At 45.8% G+C, this 15733-nt stretch overlaps 2 protein-coding genes across 5 annotated transcripts; both read right to left on the reverse strand.

Annotated features, from left to right (window-relative positions):
* Nucleotides 1-14: 14 nt before the first annotated feature.
* pkp1b (plakophilin 1b) lies at nt 15-8680 on the reverse strand. Of its 2 annotated transcripts, none has more exons than XM_040202957.2 (13): nt 8210-8680; nt 7390-7484; nt 5416-5753; nt 5166-5301; nt 4519-4726; nt 3944-4103; nt 3100-3217; nt 2426-2602; nt 1823-1993; nt 1531-1684; nt 1146-1332; nt 916-1000; nt 15-593 (listed from the first exon to the last, which is right to left on the reverse strand). In XM_040202957.2, exons 1-13 carry the CDS (start codon nt 8400-8402, stop codon nt 531-533), a joined length of 2085 nt encoding a protein of 694 aa, XP_040058891.2. In that variant the 5' UTR covers nt 8403-8680; the 3' UTR covers nt 15-530. The 2 variants fall into 2 exon arrangements, with proteins under 2 accessions (XP_040058891.2, XP_077949008.1); XM_078092882.1 differs by having other exon boundaries at nt 2426-2635; nt 8210-8593.
* Nucleotides 8681-9438: 758 nt separating this feature from the next.
* On the reverse strand, nt 9439-15319 carry smpd2b (sphingomyelin phosphodiesterase 2b). Of its 3 annotated transcripts, none has more exons than XM_040202961.2 (11): nt 14888-15319; nt 13845-13962; nt 13635-13731; nt 13380-13456; nt 12899-12992; nt 11963-12052; nt 11794-11876; nt 11530-11662; nt 11344-11448; nt 11084-11240; nt 9439-10755 (listed from the first exon to the last, which is right to left on the reverse strand). In XM_040202961.2, the coding sequence occupies exons 2-11, from the start codon at nt 13892-13894 to the stop codon at nt 10355-10357; spliced, it is 1287 nt and encodes a 428-aa protein (XP_040058895.2). In that variant the 5' UTR covers nt 13895-13962; nt 14888-15319; the 3' UTR covers nt 9439-10354. The 3 variants fall into 3 exon arrangements, with proteins under 3 accessions (XP_040058895.2, XP_077949010.1, XP_077949011.1); XM_078092884.1 differs by having other exon boundaries at nt 13832-13962; nt 14888-15306; XM_078092885.1 differs by lacking the exon at nt 13845-13962 and having other exon boundaries at nt 14888-15157.
* Nucleotides 15320-15733: the final 414 nt, after the last annotated feature.

Genomic DNA, 15733 nt, shown 5'->3' on the forward strand with positions numbered 1-15733 from the left:
AATATAGTTACAGCTTGAGGAGGAGATCCGTCAGCTTTATTAATTTGACTTTTTCGGGACGTTACAATTATTTCAAGATCATACAAATGGAAAAAAAGAAAAGATGGAAACATCACCAACAGTAAACTCCAGTCCTGTTACATGCGTTCTTTTTACATAGTCAAATTGACTTTTTTTTTTTTCTCCTGGCGATAAAACAAAAATAACCGCGTGTTCTGATAAAGCGAGCTCACGGCACCAGATACACAAATACACATGTGACATTAAAAGACATTTAACATTTGTTAAAACCCAAACAAAGCTTGTCTAGTTTCTGACAGGTTACATGTGACCCTTTCTTCCCTACAAAGCAGAAATGACCTTACAGCATTTACAGCGTTAATGCATGTTGATGGAAGGATTATGTTAATTAATGAAGTCTTTGTGAAATGAAAAAAGGATGGCGCTCAGCCGTGGTGGATGTGCGGCGGGACGGGAGTTCCTCTCTCCACTTCCAGCCATCCGTCTAAGCTGCCTCGTTAACCAACATCTTAAGCGGACTTGAGCGCGGCCGCGGTGATGTCGTTCACAAACAAGGATTTACTCATCCCTTGCTGCGGGACAAATAGACAAATGAAAAATCAGTGCACCGGCTCAGCAAACACACTGAATTTACAGTAAGTGAGAAACCCCTGAAGCAAAGTACACTTTGCTCCTGGCTCATTTCCCGATGACACAGCCTGCGTTAGCGCTTCAAAGACGCATCAATCACACTGACTGGGAAGTCTGAACGCCGCCCAATCCAACCTCGCTGCCTCCCTTTCTCACAAATGCCTGCCAGGGGCGTGGACACTTTAAAAGGGTGTGAGACGGAGAGGACACACCCAAACCCCTGACAGGTTTTTTTTTTCCCTTCAAAAAGGGGTTGAACCTCACCTTTTTCAGGGCGCTTTGTAAATCCTTTTCCGACCACATGTTGTAGAGCAGCAGGGCTGCAGCTCTGCTGGATTTGGGTAAATATCTTTACAAAAGGGAAAACAGGAAAGTCAGAGGACCGTTGGGACTTCCATCGTGGCGGAAACATCACTCATGCGAAACATAATTGCGGTGAGTCATAGGTAATGGTTGGACCTTTTGTTAAGAATACTGAGCTCATGCAACCTTACCCAATTAGGCTGAGATCTTTCAGTGAGTTAATCAGGTTGTTGTTCAACAGGTGTTTGCCCATCTCAGGTTCCTTCATAAGCAGGCTGTTGGACGTCCGACAGGCCATCGCCAGCGTGTCATCGGACTCATTTCCTTGCTTGGTGCCTGCGCTGAGGACGTCCAGCAGATTTGGGAGGGCTTTACGAGCTTCAGTATCAAAGCAAACAAAAACCCACGGGCCGTTTAACTCCAGCAAGCACTCGGAAAACTGAAAATGATTGTTTAGGATTCTGCACTTTTAGGTACTGACTCAAATTAGAATTGCAGATTCTAAATACATCTTAGCACTATGCTTAACCATGTTTATGTTCACAACAAGCAGGCGACTTTTTTTTTTCCTCATACCTATAGAATTGGTCAAGTTGGGGGTTTTGGTCAGGTTTCCCAACAAAGCCACTGCGCTCCTCTGAATGTTGGCTTTCTCCGATTTTACAAGGGGACAGATAACTTGCAGGCCATTTACTTTCTGGACAATCATCTGACTGATCACGCTGGAGACCTGTGAGGACAATAAAAACGTTAATTCAGGAAACATCAAGCGGGGTGCAAGCCAAAAATACAACGATAACTAAAAAGTTATGCCAGCAGTTCTGCTCGAGCCGCTTAGATGATATCATGTTGGTTTGTTTCTTCTTACAGTGCCTTCTTGTGCGGTGAGGTTCTGCAGGGCTCCGCAACAGGCCTCCTGGGTTTCTTCTCGCTGGCTCGTCTCAAGCACGGACAGGTAGCTCTGCATAGTTTTGGAGTGGATCAGCCAACTGGCCCCACTCGGTTGTGCATCCTCAACGACCGGGAAGTCAAAGCGGCGCTGGACGAGAAACGCGGAGGAACAATGTTATAGTAGAGCGGCTCGATAGAATTTCTTTTATTCAATTTCAATATGTGCCATTGATAGGATGGTGAAATGGATAACTCTTGTGCTTTGCAACAATTGAATCTAAACGATTTCCAAACACAGTTTGTCATGGGAATGCAAAATGCAGCAGACTGAACACAAAGCAAAAAGGGGAATACCTACTGGAATCAGAGCACAATGTCTCACACGGTCACCCAAAGCCCTTTAAAGCCTTGCAAAGACTACGGTAAGTAATTACCGGTTTAACAGCCACAACGGCGGTGCAATTAACAGACGGGTCGTACTGCGGGTAAAGATTAATGACATACTGACAGATTGTGTCTAGACAAACTGTACCGCCTTGGCCCTGCTCTACGCATCTGTCGTGCAGCGCCGTCCTCTCACCTCGTGTCCTGGCGATTTGCTGTGGGGACTGAAGCAGCCGATGGGGCCGGCGTCGGCTCCGCCGTGTCCCCTGTTGACAGTCTGGGCCAACGCGGTGATCCTGCTGAACAGAGCCGGAGCCTCGGCCTCCAGCTGGAACGTCAGGTTGTGCAGGGTGCACACGCAGTTTTCCAAGGACTGTTTCCACAGGAACAACATCAGTTGTGTTGACTTTTTAAAAAAAAAAATTATTTCCTTGTTTTTTTTGTGAAAAATCAGAGTCAAATTGTAGCTGCTAAATTAGCAAATTACACTAATCCCTGAGCATAGAAACATTTCAGTACCCCATTTTTACAAGAGGAAAATGGTAATTACACTAATGAGGCAAAACAATTATACAAAGACTATTGAAAGAGAAAAAAGGTTTTGCATTTTGTTAATTTAAAACAGTGAATAGTAATGATAGAAGTCACAGTACGTATTTCTCCAAGCAGCTTAGGACAGTATGACTCATTTAAAGCTTCTGTTGCAGTAGAACTGCTCCGTCCAAACTACAACAGTAATACTTCAAACTGTAACCCTTATAATGGATGGCTTTTTTTTCACATTCCACTTGAAGGTGTGACCTGTGAAAAGAGCTGCAGACAGACAAAGATCACAGTATCAATGACCACATTGTGTTCTCTCCCCGTCACCTTATCATCGGGGGTTCCTGCATCCACGCAGTCTTTGACGTAGCTGACCAAAGAGTCGACCAAACCTCGGCATTTCCTCAACGCCTGCCTGTTGCTTTGCTTCGTGCTGCTGAGGTTCCTGTTGAAAAGGGAAAAGCGCACGTTGAACGATGTTTAGATCCATGACGTAATGTGTTTTGTGGCTATTACAGCATTACTTTGAATGCAGCATGAGCACATCAGCATTCACCGTTAAGACTGAAGCTGTTATGCGATGCAGTGATTGGATCTAATAGTCATCTTGCGTCGCCTTAAAGGTAAACAAGAGTAATCTTGTTCACTCATGGAAACAAGTGCAGCTTCTGCAGAATAATAGCGGAGGGTTAATGTCTTACATGAGCGGTGTGTGTTCGCTGAAGATAACCGGCCAACGCCCTAATATCCCCTGTGACTGCAGTTTGATTGATGCCGATGTAACGCAGTCACGGGTACGAGGAGTAAAAGTCCTTCAGAACTCTGCAGCCCGACTGCAGCCTTTTTTTCTTCTTTTTAAATGCATTCCTGGTGTTTTACAATAACGTAGTTCTATCCGTGAGGGTACTCAGTAGACTGCCGGCTGAGTGCATGTTTTGCTGTGATGTTGCTTTTGCGGTTTAACAAATCGATTACAATTGTTTGCGTTGTTCGACAGAAATATGTGCCTGAAAATAACACAACAATAACCACACCCTTTGTAAACACACAGCAGATTGAGAGCAGATTGAGAGCGTGCGACCAAAATTGACGCGTCTCCTGCTCGGTAACGCAAAGAAGAGAAAACGAGTGCCGCGGGCGGGTCGGGTGCCCGGTTGGGTCTTTGGCTCGCCTCAGACACGCGGTGGCGTTGAAGAAGACCTCGGGGTCCTGGCTGTTACTGTCGGGGTCGGTCGTGTACGGCAGGACGGCGCGGTCCATCAGGACCGGCAGGGCACTCTTAAGCAGCTCGGGCTTCACGCTGTCCACGGAGGACAAGTTCCACAGAAGACCTGGAAGCAAAGTGAAGACGTCAGCGTGTTTGAGTGGCACGTGAATCGAAAGTGTATTCGAAGCCTGTGGGAAGAATAAAACATCACCGTCATTTTTTTTTTTTTTTATTACACGGGTTTAAGGTGTGCGAACAGTCTACTTGTATATTTTAATGACGGGTGTCGGCCAGGTATCGGACACTTGATCTTTTACGACTGTTTGTAAAGTTCAGAATCAGACAACATATAATCATTTGCCACATTTCACCCATAAAACAACGCTTAATGACTTCATCATTAGAACAGAAGCGGGGCGATTGCAGCAATATGGTGCTTGCTTGAATATACATTTCAAGCAAGTCTGGTCACAAGTTTGTGTGTGTGTGTGTGTGTGTGTGTGTGTGCGCCCACGTATAAGCGTGAGATAAACTTGTACCCGTCAGCTGTTTCTGTATCTCCACGGAGTCCGTGTCCCTGAGCAGCGCCGCCGCCTCGGCGACGCCGCCCAAGCAGTGCACCTTCTCCTTGACGCCGTCGCTCTTGAAGCAAAGGTTACGGAGGGCAGCCGAGGCCGTCTGGCCGACCCGTGAGCTGGAGCTGCGCAGCAGACCCACCAGGGGTTGGATCCCGTTGAGCTTCAACACCTGCCAGACGTCGGAGGTGGGGGTAGTAAATTACAGGGACATTCGTTTTATATGATACACTAATCTGATTATTAGTTTTGCTATGAGCTGCCAAGCTGGAAATGCATCTGGACCGTTTGTCTGTTGTGAGCTATTTTCCTTTGAACCGTAGTTTCTACACGAAACGGTTGAGAACAATAGGGAGGAAATAAGAGAGGAAATACGCTTCACTTTCTCCGTGCGGGAGACATTCCTTCGCAGGATTCAAATTACAGATCCAAGCGCTGTATTAAGTTCCCCTTAAATCTGACTGACGTGGGATGAGTGTGCTGCGACTGGCTGTTTCGTCTTTGGGAGAATAGCACATGTGTGCCTTTTGTTTGGATCGCCGGACTAACTATCAGGTTAAAACCCATCAGCACTACGTCAACACAACACGCAGATAAACGAGAAAAGGCACCTCCTCTTTGGCCTTGTCGTCGATGAAAGCGCTGTGCTGGATGTAGGAAGCGCCACAGTGCTGAAAGTTCTCGTCCCCGCTGGAAAGATACTCAACGGCCTCCTTCATGGTGATGTCTGCAACTCCGCTGATGTCCCTTGGGTTGTTAGAAGAAACGCCAACCAAACACACACACAATATTCATATTTCCATTGACACACACACACGATTCCCATTGATCAAAATGAGCAAAAATTGGCGAGCAACTAACCCCGAACCCGCCTGGATCTTCGGAGCGCTCTCAGTAGCGGGTGACTGCGGCAGACTTTTGGTGCCGTCCGCTTGGTCGGTCCTGAACCCGCCGTTCGTTCTGCCGCGGCCCGTCCCATTCAGGGAGGGCGCGGGCCGCAGCTGATGCCGGGACGCGGCGGAGCCCGTGGCGACCCGAGCGGCGGCGCCCTCCGTCTTGTAGGTGCTCAGGCTGCGGCCGGAGATGGTTTGACCGACCGCCACGGAGGAGAGCGGCGCGCGACCCGCGTTGTACTGATGAGCGGAAGCCGCGGTCGTCTTCACGCCGGATCCCATGATGCCGTTTTTCTCTTGGGTGAGCTGCAGAGCCAAAGGTCACATGCGCTTTCAGTGAATTTTAATCCACTGACAACGAAGCCAAGAAACAGACTGATGGTGGACGGGTTTGGTTGTGTGCTGGCTGGTAAACAACAAATGTCTTTGTGAGGGGAGACGGAAAAGTCTGGAAACGGGTTTTTTAAGGAGAAAATTGGAGAAACGTCAGCTGTGGACAACACATCTTTGAGCCCTTTGCTTTGAGCTTCTGTTTTGTATTTGGCGGCCACAATAGACTTGACAAGAATGTCTTGGAGACATCAAAACTTGGATGACCGGCAACTTCCTGATGCTAAACTCAAGTTATCCTGATAGGCCCAGAGCGCCTTCGAAGCCGGCTGTCACGTGATACGCTTTTTATGGATGGAATTGCTCTGGTACCCAGCAGCACCGCCAGGAATCTGGGAGTTCTCTTCGACCAGGATATGACCTTCAACTCGCATTAAAAAGAAGACTTCAAGGACTGCCTATTTTCATCTACGTAACATCAGGAAAAAATCAGGAACTTCCTGTCTCAAAGTGATGCAGAAAAATTAGTTCATGCGTTTGTCACTTCCAGACTGGACTACTGTAATTCTTTGTTATCAGGCTGCTCTTGTAAATCTCTTAAGCCTCTCCAGTTGATTCTGAATCCTGCAGCACGTGTATTAAGAACTAAGAAAATGGATCATATCACTCCTGTATCAACTTCTCTGCACTGGCTCCCTGTTAAATAAAGAACAGATTTTAAGGTACTTCTCCTCACCTACAAGGCACTTGCTGGTGAGGCACCGTCGTATCTTCAAGAGCTTGTAACACCTTACTGCCCTACAAGGCAGCTGCGCTCCATAGATGCTGGGTTACTTGTTGCTCCTATGGTTTTAAAAAGTAGGCTGGGGGCCAGAGCCTTCAGTTATCAATCTCCTCTTTTGTTTGTCGGTCAGCTCTTTTAAAGTAAAACATAAAACTTTCCTCTTTGATTGTGCCTATAGTTAGGGCTGGCTCAGGTCAGCCCGGACCAGCCCTTAGTTAAGCTGCTATAGGCTTAGACTGCCGGGGGACTTCTAAGGACACACCGAGCTCCTCTCTCATGTATGTCAGACTGTAAAGCCCTCTGAGGCAAATTTGTAATTTGCGATTTTGGGCTATACTAAATAAAATGAATTGAATTGAATATGGACTATTCAGGGCCCAACTAAAACGTCCCATCAAATAGTAGGGAAATAAAAAAAAGGTTTCACTTTAATTTATTGGAAATTAAAGGTCAGTCGTGATACACATTCTAAAAATGTTAAGCACAAAAGGCAAATATTAGCCGTTTCCAGTGTCTCTGAGTATTTGCCACTTTCACTTATTGTTTATAACAATACTAATAATAATGAAATATACTTGGGTTCATCTGACCAAAACAAGCAATTTGAAGACACCCTCTTGGTTATTTTTATGGGCATATTTTTGCGATTTATAGACAAAACAACCCTAAATTAATTCTGAAAATATTTGACAACAAAAATAACAAGTACTTTTTTTTCTAACCTAATTTGTAACCAATCTGTCTAATTGTGTTAGAAAATGATATTTAATCAAAATGAAAAGACATTAAGTGACAATAAACAAAAAGAAATACAAATCGTTGACTTACAGTTTTAGAAAAGCTGTTTCCGAAGAGGAGGAATCCATTAGATGGGCTGGACGGTGACTTCAGAGCTTCTGAGAAAAAGGAGTCATACGGAGGAGCTGAGGACACATGGGGAAGGTTATCAGCGGTTATCATGCACACATGCCGGAGATAAATGCTTTCAATTATTACTTTCAATTATTTCTTTCGTCTAAGAAAACAGAGAAACCGGTTCACTGTTGAGTTGGCGTCAGGTCTGATTTCTCTTTGAGAAAATAGTGTCTATCAATAAAAACACTTAAGACTAACTTAAGAAACAAGAGGCCTCCAAGTGGGAAACATGGGACGATATAGATGATTACGATTAATTCATTAATTAATAGAAACTCTGCCGATGCCATTGATATTCAAGACTATTTGTTGTCAATGTTGCATAATGTTTAGATGGAATTACTGTTGATTTAAAAAAACTTTTGGACATTTAATTAACTTATTGGGGTTATTCTTATTTTAAATAGTTTCATCCCAAATATCAAAAAGAGACTGTCTACCTTTTTTTCTATTAAAATGCGATCAAGAGAGTAACATTTTCGAAATACTGAGGGCACAAACGACCCCTCTTACTTCAAACCACATAGAGGTTCCACAAACATTTTCAAAATAACTTATTCACCTTGTTGTTTAGTACCCCCCCCCCCCCCCCCCCCCCCACACACACACACACACACACCTCCCCAGGCTGTTAAAACAATCGAAACAAAAAGGTAAATAGACAAAGGTGGAACCACCGCGGGGTCAACAGCTTTCACTAATCCTCTAGATGATTCCCAGGTTTCCTTCTTACATGTCGGGGATAAAGAAGTAGACGCGCTCCTGCTGCTGCTGCTCGACATCCTCGACTTGGTCCTCCGGATCGTCTGCACTTGTTCCAGGACGCGCTGCTGACCCGAGCGGCCCGGGGCCCCGGACGGCAGCGCCAGCGACGTGTCGTCCACGTTCCCGATGGAAAGGGCCGATTTCAGCGGGTTCAGATTCATCTTGTGTGGGAGTGGGGGGGTGGGGGAGATGGTGTGGGGGTATTTTTCTTCCCCTCGCTGTGCGGGAGGTCAGGAAGGGGGGAGGGGGGGGGGGGGGGTCGAAGAGGACCGTGCGTAGAAGCGTGACAGCCGCGGAGTGCTCGGGAGGAAGGGAACGCGCACCTTGCCCCATGCGCCGTCAGACCGCGCCCATCGCGCATTACGCACCACCTCCTCTGCGCCTTGCAATGCGCTCCTTGCTTCCAGGTGTTCTCCTGCAGATGCTGGTGGAGGTGCCGCTAAAGGTCCAAAACCAGAGATGAATCGGACTCTTGAGAATTAATGAAGGACGGAAGAGAAACAAAAGTCAGACTAAACATGTGGGAACTCATTTCTTGGATATTTATGGCTGTGGATTTGAATCATTTCGAGTAGTTGTCCTGCTTCGGGGGCTTGATATTCAACAGTTCAAACGAGGATAATTAAGTACTTGCATGTATGCGTGTTTCCTTCCAACTATTTGCCCTGTACATGTCACTGCAAGACAAATACAAAAGCACTTTGTTGTAAATGCTTAGAACAAACAACGCATACTTATTGAGACTAGTGTGGCACATACAAAGTAATTCCCCCTTCAAATTCTACTCCCTTTGTTATTCTCGCTTTTCAAATAACAATACATCAATCTTTTGTGAAATGACCAACAACTTCAAGCTTATTTGCGTCGTGGAGCCTGATTTGCATTTGCTGTGTCCACGGTCGGGTCTCTTGAGGCCTCTGTGACTCCAGCGCCAACAGGCCGCGTTTCACTGCAGCTAATGTTTGTGGTTCAACATCAGTTCAAATCTTTGCCTGGGAATTTTGTTTTTCTTCTGTTTGAACATGTACCACACCCATGGGTGCTCCTGGCCTCAGGGCTTACCTGTGCCATCTGGCGTCTCTGCCGAATGACGAGGTGGTAAAATCCTGTTCCGTGTTCCCGTGTGAGAAGTGCGTCGCAGCGTTGCTCTCTAGTGGTGAATGTGTAGAACCCATCGCACACCGACGGGTCGACAGCGAGCGTATGAAGCCTTTATTATCGCTTTCACAATCAGGATCATCGCATTCTTTTTCAATAGGAATGAACATCAGGTATTATATTGAAAAGTTACATCCGGTACAAAGTTAAAAAACCATCATCAGGTGCTTCTTTCGGCATGGATGTGAAAGAATAAAGTTAATAAATGATCAGTCAGGCTTCTGGTGAGTCATTATACGGTTTTACAGCCACATAGATAGTTGAGTAATTTCCTATTTTACATTTGAGGAAGTAGTTCATTGGGTTAGTCGACTAAGTGCCCTGCACACTTTCTACAGTACAAAAGACATCACGTGGGAACACGTCGATACATAAAGATGCTTCGCAGTGCAGGACGGTGAGCATGAGACCGATTAAGTGTGTCCCTTTCCTTTAAATACTAAAAAGTCTTAACTGGTGCGTAGGATCAATCTGTCCTGCAGAGGAAAACTGGGTGCGTCTGCTTCTTCGGTGCAGCTTCAATGTGAAAACAAACGGATCAAACCATCTGGACCCACGACAGTCGTGTCCAAATCCCGAGAGGGAAGCGTGAAAAACACGAAAACAGAAAGAACTGGTCCCGCTGAAAGTACCGGTCGGTGGAATGCAGGCACGACCTACGGCTCCTGACAGGTCGCCTCCATGACCTTTAGGAGCAGCACAGACAATATATACCATGTGACGGAGCGTGTTTGTGGCTGTGCGTTGGGGGAAATCTTAAAAGGAGGACAAAAAGCTGGTGACGAGCATAGAAAAGGTAGGAAGAAAAAAAAAGGTCAAAGGGTTCGTCCTTCACGACTTTCAGAGACTCATTCTGCACATAAAAACATTCACAGGAGGAAAACCTCCTCAAAACACCCCTCTGAACGCTCACTTCAAGGGCACCTTTGAGCGAGCCACCCTCCCCGCTCCCGTGTCACTCCTCTGGGCCGAGGGCGCCCCGCTGGGCGCCGTGGGGCTGAGCCACGGGGAACCCCCTGAGCTCCTCCTGCAGACTCCCCACAGCCAGCCGCATCTGGTCCTCGGCGCCCTGGAGGGACTTCAGCTCGGCGCTGTAGAAGACGTAGAGCAGCGCGGTGGTGAAGAGGATGGCGACGCACAGCGCGGCCAGCAGGTAGAAGGAGGTGCGGGGGAAGGGCTGCGCCGCTCCCAGGGCCAACCAGGGCACGGCGGCGATGGCCAGCTCCAGGAAGAGCAGAGCCAGCCCCATGGCGCCGGTGCGCGCCGCCGTGTAGCGCATCCGCTCGGCGCAGTGCAAGCCCACTTTGACCTCGGTGCGCGCCTCCGTCACGATGTCCACCAACTCAGCCGTCTTCCCTGAGGATGTAACGGTTAATATTCAATGTGGTCATAGAGAACAGCATAACAGAACAAATCAGCAGTAATAAGAGTTATTCTTGCTGATTGACAGGTGGATCATCAAATAAGACTTAATAACCGGTAAAAGTCTGTTCTTTAACCATAATGCAATTACAGGAGGTCTTCTGTAACAGACGTGGACTCTCTGCAGGGACTAAAGAGGAGACAGACACCTGGAACTGACATTTACGTTTTTTCTTCCCGCCGCCGTATTGGCTCCCAAATATATTTATAAATATTCACGGTTATTATAATTCCTCCTGAGGGAACCATGAAGTTCACGTACCTCCAGCAGAGCCCTGGTTCTTAGATGGTCTTTGCCGCGTCTCCACTCTCAACGCGGCGGTCAGAGCCTCGTGGTCCGAGTACGGGAACGGATGGTCAGGGGCGGAGCCTTTGGTGGTCGACATAAAATCACAATGAACGTCTTTTTCGGAGGATCCCTGGAAATCAAACGAAACAAAGAAAAAGGAAGAGGGAAATGCTTTGGGGGGTGAAAACATCAGCCTCTTGATTGAAACACGAGGGGACGCGAATTTCCCCCACCTTGAACAGGATGTAGTCGATTCGAATTCCTTTCTCCAACGGACCCATGGACCCTTTGCCAATGAAAGGGTTGTCCGCTATCAGAGTCATTCCGTCCTCACACCCCTGAGGAAAAAAAAAAAAGTTGTTTTTTTTGTTAACATTGTTAACATTTTGTTCGATTGTGCAGCCTCATTCACCGCCTACATCGAATTCAGCAGACTCTAAATAGGAGTCCCGGAGTCCAGTGTAGGACATCAGTAGTCTGCTGCCGAGGTCCTGAGGGTGCATGTTGAGGTCCCCACCTAGAATCACCACATCTGCTGCGGCGGAGGTGTGACTGGTCGCCGCAGAAGAAACACGCCGTTACCGAGGACACAAACCAGATGCAACGTCTCACACAAACTCCAAACAGCGGCGGAGGAAGTTCACGCGAGAAGAATATGTGCAGAAATACAAAAGACATGCTACCGAACAAACTGCTGCAGCTCCCAGGCCTGCACCACGCGGTGAGGTAGGTAAGAGTCCTTGTCCCTGCTGTACTCTGCATGCAGCTGGAACCCATGAGACGGCAACACGTTGATCAGTGAGTGTGCACAACGCGCCGGCGGGCCTGAGAACTGAGCCACGGGCCGCTTACGTGAGTCACGTAGACGTTGGCGGTCAGGCCGCCCAACTTCAAGACCGCCATGCCGACGGCTTTGCCTCCAAACCAGTCGCCGTGTTGAACCTTATTATTGGGAAGAAGACAATAGAGAGGTTACATCACATCATAATGAATCACACGTGCACTCCGACGCGTGATCTATGAAAAGGTGAAGCTTCACGTTGCTGGAAGTGATCGGGCGAGCGAGCTCTTTATCTTTAGAGTTCCGTGTCTTATTTCCACCAGGGAGGATACGTTGTGAGTTTGGTTTAAATGTTTGTATGCAAAATGCTTAAAACGATTGGCTGGATTTTCTTTTCGGGGCTTATTATGATCACAGACATGATTGTTTCCTTAAAACTAACCGAGTAGGTCTGGTGAACCAAAGGAGTTCAAGGAGGAACCCATCCAATGTGGAGCAAAACATTTATTTCTCTATCTGTGTAATTAAGAAAATGAATCATTGTGTGCACAGGGTAAGGTATTCTTTCTGGTTTACACAAACGAATGTGTGACATCTCTGATTTTGAGGTACATAATAACGGCCCTTCAGATAGCCACAAACAGCTTTTGACATAAGAATGACAGTATTGGAAATAGGACATATAAAGTTATCATTGGCCTTAGTAGAGATCTCTGCTCTCAAGGTGACCTTCTTGTCTGAAATTGTTTTTATTCCATGCTTTTACCATTCAAATTAAAATGTGAACCGTGTTCATATTTTACTGCACCGTGTATCTCCGCTCTCTTATCTATGTCTTTTATGAAGCAATTTGAAACCAAAGTTGTGAAACATTGCTATGGGGGTTGAATTTGTGTGAATTTTTCGTGGCAAATCATGAGCGTAACCTTTATTCAACCCTTTAGTTCATCATTATTCTCTTCCATTGTGTCATATTTGTAATGCACCTTACAGAACATTCCACCCACCATGTAAGGGTAACCATTCAGAGAGTAGCGGTATAGAAAAGTGTCGTGGATTCTGTGTTTGGAGAAAATGGCCAATCCGCTGCCGATGACTCCGCTGGAAGAAGAGAAACAGCGCGTGAGAAGATGCCGCATGTTCCGCACACCAGCTTCAGTAGCTCGCGGTTATTGTCTGAAGAAATACGCCCGTCTCTGGTTTCCATTCAGATCAAAGTAAAGAAAAAAACTATCTGACGAGAATTTATCTAGTAGAGTCGATTTTTTGTGAGCTGCAAAGGGGATTAGAACGGTTAATCTCAGTCTTGTGAAAGAAAGAATGAGTTAAAAAAAAGTTAATCCTCTAGTTGCTGCTAAGGCTTCACTTTTTGGTCTTTGGATCGATGCCATGCGAGTGGATTTTTCTGGCAAAGGGTAAAATCAGAAGCATTTTGAGAACAAGAAATGTAAATGTTAATCTAGGATTGAAAACAGAAAATAAATGAACCTTTTGAAGTGATGAGAGTGAGGATGACAGAAGGCCAGTTTCTTTTTCAAGGAGAGATAGTCCTTCTCACTCCACACCTGTAAACAAAAAGAGGATTTGTCAGTTGAAATGTACAATAACATCCAAGAATGATAACTTAAGGTTGGTCTTCATCGCAAAAAAAAAAAAATACATACAACTAAAAAAAATACATAACTCAGTGGATTGAAACTTAACTGTGAACTCTTAAAACTCTGAAGGACGGCATCCACCAACCTCTTGCAGTAAGACAATGTCGTACTCTTCCTTGGACAGCAGCTCTCCAATCATGTCGTAGCGCTGAGGAGTGTGTTTGCTGACGTAGCGGATCCCCCTGGAGAAGTAAACACGCACACAGTGGTTTTTATACACGTGTGTTGAGACCGCAAAAAAAATAAATAAATAAAAGGGTGCTTTTAGAAATCACTACAAACCACAGCCACTGACCAGCAGTTGAGAGAGAAGACCCGGACACGGAGGGAGTCTGTGTTAGCCATGCTGGCAGATCAGAGATCAGTATCTGATGATGGGAGGGTCAGATCAGGTGAGGTGACCAGCACAGCTCCTAATGTGACACGTGAAATGATTGTTGTTATTAATGAGGTCACTTTTTTTTGTTTTGTTTTGTGATGGGATCGGACACGCGTTAGAAAACATTCCTGTCAATACACAAACTACGGTGAATTAGTAAGTAATTCACAGAAACGCAGCTTGAGAGTTGGTCGCGGCGCGACACGGCACGTGCTAAAAGCAAATAAACAAAAAATGTGGAATGACTGACATTCTATCAGCTTATCTCACGTGATCCACTGGAATACTTTGTTAGATGTGACTGGACTGCGCAGCTATGTTTTCCTTTGAATGGGATAAGTGACCCTGGTCAGGCAGATGTCAACACATCTATCCCCAAAAAGAGACAAAGGCCATTTCTCCCGGGGGGGGTCCCAACAATGCACCCTTAAAGTGCTGACATCGCTGTCAGATGAAGACCTGCTTCTTCATCGTGAGTCAAGCCCGAGTAAAAACAAACAAGTCTCCGTTTGCCTTCACGGGGGTCAAAGGTGAACCTAAAAGTGGTCCGAGGCATCGGTCTGTTTAACCGTAAAGGGAGTCGGTCCACGTCGCAGCCGCGTTACACGTTAACCCAACACGTGGACACAATAACGGACACGAATACAAAACACGAGGCAACGATGCGGCAACATTCGGACAAGAGAAATTCCCAGAATGCAGCGCAGGTGAAATGAGCTGTAGGTCGCAGCCGTTAGCTTGTAGGCTCGGTGGACCACGGCGACGTTTTGTGTTAAATGACAACATGCGAAGGTTAGTCAGCACTTTACAGGTGACCGATTCGATGACGCTGACTGATGAGCCACTCTTAGCTAAATACAGTTATTTAACAAACACGAGTCCCTTGTAGTCCCTCCGGTTACCGTTTACTTGTTAAACTAAATGGTTTATGTATTTGGTAGCTAGCTTATTCAGCTCACCTCACGAACTTGTGGACGTCGGCTGAAGTTAGCGGACCGTTTCACCGATGCGCCGTAATGTCAGTTTAGCTCTCGGGAGCTAAAACACCCGCTTTAAGCGTGCTAGCCAGCTAGCGATTAAAGTAACGGTAATTCTAGGTAATTATTGTCAAAGTGTGTTGGTCAGTATCTCCGATCATTAACTCAGCGGAGTTTCTCCGCTACCTTTTCTCTGAATTCAGCTGGAGTACAAAATACACGTGAAGGACCTCCGGTTATGGTTTTCCCTCCGAAGTAAAACAGGAACCTGAGTCTTGTCTGTATTTCAGGGACATGATAGCTAATTAAAGTATTAGAACACTCTTGTAATGAACTTAATTTGAACTGTGGATTTATTTTAAAACATAACGCAAATTTAAGCAAGCGATCATTTATTGTGCACAATTTTTATTTGGAGGGTTTTAGCGAACATCCGGTTTTATTTTAGCGTCATTTCCGGTTTTATTTCTTCAACTGCAATTGCTTGTGGGAAGTAAAGTCCTCTTAGTCAAAAGTTGTACACTGTCCTCAATTCGGCCCTATTTAGGAACATACTTGTTATTATCAGCTCAATGTACGTAAAGTATAGAAAATAAAATACTCAGAGTGCAGGAAAACGGCCCCTGAAAACCATATATTAAATTGTTAATTAACTCACACTTTTTGTAAGCCTTCAAAACAAAGGGCTTGGAAAACAAATGTTCAAACTTCAGCAATTATGCTTTGAATGCAAAATCTGAAAAGTAACTACTAATTACAATACATTTGTCAGATAAATATAGTAGGGTAAACTTAACAAAAAAACTCCCTTTTACAATATAGTGAAGT

Source organism: Gasterosteus aculeatus, chromosome 17 (genome assembly GCF_964276395.1).
Source record: "Gasterosteus aculeatus chromosome 17, fGasAcu3.hap1.1, whole genome shotgun sequence".
Lineage (NCBI taxonomy): Eukaryota > Metazoa > Chordata > Actinopteri > Perciformes > Gasterosteidae > Gasterosteus > Gasterosteus aculeatus.